Source organism: Heliconius melpomene, chromosome 20 (assembly GCF_056956725.1).
Source record: "Heliconius melpomene rosina isolate 202511_hmr_F chromosome 20, ASM5695672v1, whole genome shotgun sequence".
In the NCBI taxonomy this organism is placed as follows: Eukaryota; Metazoa; Arthropoda; class Insecta; order Lepidoptera; family Nymphalidae; genus Heliconius; species Heliconius melpomene.
The window spans coordinates 14,049,828-14,056,305 of record NC_140408.1 but is presented as its reverse complement, the minus strand read 5'-3'; the positions used below and the strand labels follow the sequence as shown (position 1 = coordinate 14,056,305).

General features: G+C 31.5%; 1 protein-coding gene across 5 annotated transcripts in view; it reads right to left on the bottom strand.

Annotated features, from left to right (window-relative positions):
- Nucleotides 1-1,756: 1,756 nt before the first annotated feature.
- LOC146528133 (uncharacterized) overlaps nucleotides 1,757-6,478 on the bottom strand; it is a 30,036-nt gene continuing 25,314 nt past the window's right edge. Inside the window, exons 1-3 of one of the 5 annotated variants that reach the window (XR_014879186.1) lie at nucleotides 5,710-5,828; nucleotides 3,771-5,430; nucleotides 2,593-2,732 (exon numbers count right to left, since the gene is read on the bottom strand). Coding sequence is in view for 2 of the 5 variants with exons in the window: in XM_085205021.1 (XP_085061147.1) it covers nucleotides 1,882-2,732; nucleotides 3,340-3,490 (1,002 nt within the window). In the remaining 3 variants the exon portion in view is untranslated. Of the gene's footprint in view, nucleotides 2,738-3,339; nucleotides 5,431-5,709; nucleotides 5,829-6,478 lie in introns of those variants that run through there. The other 4 variants (XM_085205021.1, XM_085205022.1, XR_014879185.1 and 1 more) reach the window with 4 other exon arrangements.

Below are 6,478 nucleotides of genomic sequence, written 5' to 3'. Positions count from 1 at the left end.
ACTGAGAGATATAATTTGTTTTTCATGGTTAATTAATTCACATTTTTTAACTAGCCTGTATATATTTTTTTCATAGTCACATCGAATTTTATTTTATTTTTTCATATACATATAACGATAAAATATACTTATATTATTGGTTGTACATTCCTATTTTTATATATAACATAAATATAAATATAAAAAGAAATCATGGAATTTCTTATTTTTTTTATTCTATTATAAGTAGATAAATTTATTTTTAATTTTTAAATTTCATTCTATTCAATATTTTTAAATTTAAAAAGGAAAATATTGTAATGTTGCCAATATTCATTATTCCGTTCTCGTAAAAATCTTAAATTTAAAGGAAATTTTAATTATAATTCAAAGGTTAAAATTTTGAATTCATTTCTTTAATTTTAAAAATGTTTAAAATAACATTATTATTATGATTGCGTATCATTATAAGTGATATTAGTTTGGTAATTACAAGTGCCTTTTTAACATTTTTCTTTTTGTTTTCCCTATTTCTTTAATTTTCTTTCTACTTTAAAGCTATTTCGAACATTCCTTTTAGCATTTAATAATTAATTAAAGCACATATTAGAATATTACGTAAAGTTATTGTAGTATGTATATTGTCATTATTAAAAATAAAAACTAAGTTATTAGACATAAAAAGACATTTATTAGTGTAAGTGAACTTAAATTTGTTATATATCCGCATTTCTCGCAAACAGCAGAGTAAGCGGAGTGTTAAGACACTGTTTTAAAAATAATTTGAATTAAATCGTTTAATTGCCTAGCCTACTTATGCCATATGGTAAAGTGGTTTATAAATAAATTATATATAGATAAAATAACATACATATATTTACTATTTAAGTGAAAAAGAACACATTGATTAGCTGGGCCTATAAAAATATAATAAAATTGTTGTTTTAGTTTTGTTTTATTAGAAATAAAAGTAGTTTCTATTTCCTTAATTATCTAAATAACCGAAAATTTGTTCACCATCTTGAAAAAATTTGCCATTTTAATAAAGTCGTTATTTAATTCACACTAAAGTAGAATTGAAATGCTTTTTAAATGTTTCATTTGAAAGTATAATTTAGAATGTGCCAATAATTTATATGAAGTGACATTAAATACTAATTTTACTTATTTTTATATAATAATAATTATAAATAAAATCGTATATGGTAAAATTTTGTTTTATTTGCTTAACTTTATTTTGTAATGAAAACCTTTTGTGAAGACATTTTTGACAATTTTTATACGCGCACCTATTTATATTGTTAGCATCTCTGCAGGGAAACGCTGATACAAATCCCGGTTCGATCAATTTTTTATACGTTTTCTGAAAAAGTATTTTTCTTTCTTGATTGTGAAATAACAGTTTAAAAATGTTAAAAGTATATCTTTGTTTTTGCTATTTTGATATTTGTCGGTTAAGGCAGAAAGAACTAGGCAGTGATAGGACACTACGTTCTTCATTTTTTATTAACATTCTTTATCGTTCTTTGTGCAGTCTGACTGACGCTTACATTATCAAAGTAAATATTCGGGCCAGTAATTGAATATCACATTCCCACTCCAAAAATAAAATATTTATAAGAAGAATCATGTTAAAAATAAGCGTTCTAGATTATTTCACGGTATATTGTATTAGACCAATCAAGCCTATTGTATTTTAAATGTTTATACAAATAGGTAGGGTGTGCAAAAATGGCGGATTACATTTATTGCAAACCAGTTGCGTTATTGCAAATTTTGGATTAACGACAATAGTATTGATTATAGCCTTATACCGCTTAAAAAAACGAATACATCGTGGAGCATATAAAAAATACTATAAATAATTTCATTTTCATTATAACGAAAATCGTAGTTCAAAGTTCAGCTCAAATTACGCTGTCGACGATTATACGAGTATATAAATTTGGCAATTAGCCTATTGGTATTTTTCCTTTCCTCTTTCTCTTTTTTCTCTCTCTCCCCTTTCTCTCTCTTCTCCTTCTGCCATTCCAACTCAATTCGGTAAATAGTTTTATGGATTCTTAACTTCAAATCTGATACAAGGTGAGGTGGAAACATTGTTGTCATTTCGGCGATCAACGCAAAGTACCTGTGAATAGGACTGTTTTGTCGGCCATACATACTTATATCCGAATCAAAAATCTCCTCATCTACGGATTGAGTAATTGTTGGATAAATATCTTCACTATTTGAAGAATTTTGATCTTCTTTAGGTATTTCGTCTGACAACATTGGTCCTCTAATATCTGTAGTAGTTAACCTCTTCCAAAGAGCTTCTAATAATGATAAAGAGCTTTCACTCTCAGGCTTCCGTTTCTTTTGAATATTATCATTATGAAACGAAGTCGAAGGCCCAGCTAGTATTTGAATATCTTCAGGTCTTCGAGTTATTCGACTAATTGGTTCTGGTATACTACTTGTAAATTTAAGACCGGTTTCTGGCAAAGGAGTTGTAGAACTAGCTCGAGGATCCTCCAGATCCTCGAATGAAAAGATTGATATATCTGACAACTCCGGTGTCCGTGGTTCTTGTGACAGCGCCTTTCGTTGCTCTTCTACCTGTCTTTTATTGTCTGATTGGGATATTTTTGAGGGTGCCGACAAAAACTCCAGTAAATGCATGTATCTCCACGTATTCTTTTCCGATGTCATCTTCTTTTTCTTTTTGTAGTGGTCCCGAAAGTGTTTCCATCGTTTTTGGATGTCTGCAACTGAACTAAATATTTAAAATCTGAAGTTAAATAATATTTCAAAATAATAGTTATGTAATCGAATAAATAATGAAAAGCACATGTTGGGGCAAAAAAGTATATGGCCATATGCTTGGATGCATTTTATACGCAGATCACAATAGTTATAAGGATCATCTCGTGCACTTTCTAAGTGATCATTGTGCCCCAACTTACTTATGTAGTTAGGAAGATCTTGAATCATATTGAACACCAAGGTATCCAATATCCTTAAGTAGAGTTTTTAAAAAAGGTAAAATATAAAAAAAAAATCATAGAGGCAATATTCAAAATATTAATTTTTTCATTTCATTTTTCATTTTTTCACATGAGAATATCAATAAATTGATTGTGTTGGCAACATTATAATTATATTTTATCTGTGGCTTTACTTTGTAATTAGTCAGCGTGAAGCTGATTTACTTAACATTAGACCAAAACGTGCAGTTTTATCACTGCGTCAAGTGTCTTAATAAGTTTAACAAAACTTTCATGAGAGAAAGGAGAGAAGAGAGGTCTCTCTACTCTCTTCAAAGACCATTACGATCTCTTAACTTTAAGCCCCAAAAATATATAAAACAAAGCTTACTAGGAATATCCATAGCAGTACTTATTTCTTTCCATTCTTCATGTTTTGCTATTAAATTGCGATGTTGAGGATGACTACTGTCATATATCACAGGTTTGCCTCTCACTAATTTTATTAACATTTTATCCTTTTCTTTGTCAAATAAACTCATCTTTTTAAATCAAAATCACGCTTTGTTAAAAAATATTTTCCATGAAAACATAAGTCTAAGTTACTTTAGAGTTAGAATCTCAATTTTATATTTTACACTTAATAGTAAAAATTGAGTTTTAAGTAAACGTTGCACGCCGCGCGCGACGTGTGACCGCGAGTGGCGTGCGCCTGCGCATGACTCACGAGCACGAGGATCATATACATTGATGGTATTATTTAATATTAGGTTTATACGCTGTTTTCATTATTATTACAATTAGGTGCAAACTTATTATTACTTCGCAACAAGTGATTGTTATCACTATAAATTACAAATACAGTATAGTGTCAGGACACTCCGCCCCTCACGTTTTTAGTGACAGAATAACTTTTTTTTATCACATCTCGGTCAGCATTGCCCCCACAGTTATTGCCAATCAGACACTGCCCCACTGCGCCATGATGGCCTCAATCAACGTGATAGCTTCTTATCAATAATATATAATATTAGATAAGGGGTTCTTACTATATCCATATAAGTGTATACCTATGAATATAAATATATCATATTAATAATAGTAAAATAAGTCATAGTTTTGTTTCATTTATTTTTCTTTGAAACAGGAGCTTCCTTTATCGTTTCTAACGTACTATATATGGTAAGTAAGTATTTATGATTGCAATTATATTTTTGTTTTTCCATGACTTTCTAATTACATAAAAATAATTATGAAACACAAAAACAACTTACAGTAAAAAATGTCATTCTTTACTTATCACCATAACAAAAATGTTGTATGTTGCTTATTATTTATGGGTCCCCAACGGTAGAAAATTCGCATTGTGAAGGAACCTACTACCATATAGGTACCCACATTTTATGCCTGATTCTACTCGGCAATGAAAATATGTTCAGTTTGTGTGTATGTAAAAGTAGATAAAAACTACTTTTGTCTATTTCAATTTCATATGCAAAATTAAATATTTATTTTTGTCCTCTTGCATTAGGTGACAATAACTTGTATAAAAACATCTCAATTTATTTTTTGTACCTATAAGTAGGTTATTAAATAATTAATGACAAGTCCCCCATCTTGCGCTGTAATGAATGGTACTTGGAAAGGTCGAATTTGAAGTCGTGCTTAGGATTCTTTGGGTCGTCATTGTCATACCACTCTTTTAATTTTTTCACCGTATCCTCCACAATAAGGTAGACATTTTCTTTGGCTGTTGCTATGTGGTCATCGGGGAAGGTTGACACCAAGTCTGCCATAGCAGAGAAGAAACTGTGTATATGAGTGTTATCGTTCTTCCTGAAGGGCGGAGAGTTTCTGCGTTTCCGTCTCACAATTCTCTTTTTATTTTTTACAAAGTATTCTTTTACGGCCTCTGCGAATTTCTGGTTTTTTCTCATAATATTGTCTTTTGAAAATGATCTTGCAGTGTGGGTGGTAGCTTGCCTTGCCTTTTCCACTTGTTGTGGGTTAATCTTTCCTACCTCACTGAGCATCGATATCGGATTATGCAAACTGATTTCTGACAAACTCGATCTCCTGTATGGTCCTATTTCATCCAGTGACGAGGACTCGTAGTCTGTGCCACTTCTTCCAAAATCCATGTTCGCACGTTCGGCCGCACGTTGTCCTTTTGTTTTCCTTGTTCTATGCACTGGTAGGTCGTCGCTGATGTCGTCAAAGATGTTTAAGTCTACGTTGGAGAGGGAACCTTCCTTGTCATTCAGACATTCCTCAATAGCACTCTCCTCAGCATGAGGCAGTGGTGTCTCGTCACCGTCGTTGTCAGAACAACCACTCACATCGCTATCTCCTGTATTTTGCCACTGCATTTTATTTTCCATTTTCTGTAATTCGAGGATAAGAGCATCGAGTTTGGCCGACGCTGTCTGGTCGACGCTGTCTCGGTCCATTTTGTATGTATGTTAAGTGTCGTATTTTATAACTGAAACAAGAAACTTGATTTATATCAATAAGTTAATTTAGTCCCCACATGAGTTATAGAGTAGATAGGTATTATTTATTTACGCAGTTAAGGCAAATAACAGATGTAAACATGGAACAGATGTTAAAATGTCTTGAATTTTATTCCTCTTCAACAACAACAACTCAATGCAAACGTAAAACATTTTAAATTATAAATATTTCATGACTCAGTGAGCTCAACAAATTGACGAATTATAAAATACATCAATTGTATTAATACTTGAAATGCAACACATACTGGAATTTCCAGACGTAATATATGCGAACTGTGTGACATCGTTATCCTCGCAATAAGCACAACGGACGTGCGCGTGCGCAGCGCCGATACGATTGTTACTGAAGCTCCACTTACAAATCATTGCTATTGCTATCTTTAGCCGTTCATGGGCAATAATGAGTTCCGACAAACTATGGAGGCATTGTTGAGTGGCGAAACTCAACGCCGCGCTTTGCCTCGACATCAGAGCTCTTAGGTTATAAATAGGTCTCACAGCTCTTTTTTGGAGAATGAATAATTAATTTATATCTGCAGCATTTCCCATTAGCATTTCATAAGATAAAATACTATGAACATAATATAGTCCAAGCCGAGTTTATCCGCAAGTGCTTCCAGGTTCCACTTAAGTTTTAAAAACTTTTCGAGATATATATCTATATATATATATATATATATATATATAAAATCGAAAGGTCACTCACTCATCGAAATCTCAGAAACTACATGTGCTAGGAATCTCAAATTTTGCATAGGAGTTATTTATAGGACGTTGGTGCTCGCTAAGACGGGAATTTGCAATATTCGACTTCTAAGGGGTTGTTTTTGGAGTTAAAGCTTGTATGTATATATAATAAGGCATAGAAAACCAACAAAAAAACTGTTAAACATATATTTATTTAAGTACAAACGTATCGTAATTATATTACCTACCTATATCACATGGTAATACTGGAACTAATTTTATTTAACATAGTTATATGAAAATATAATTTTATTACCATTTTATTGA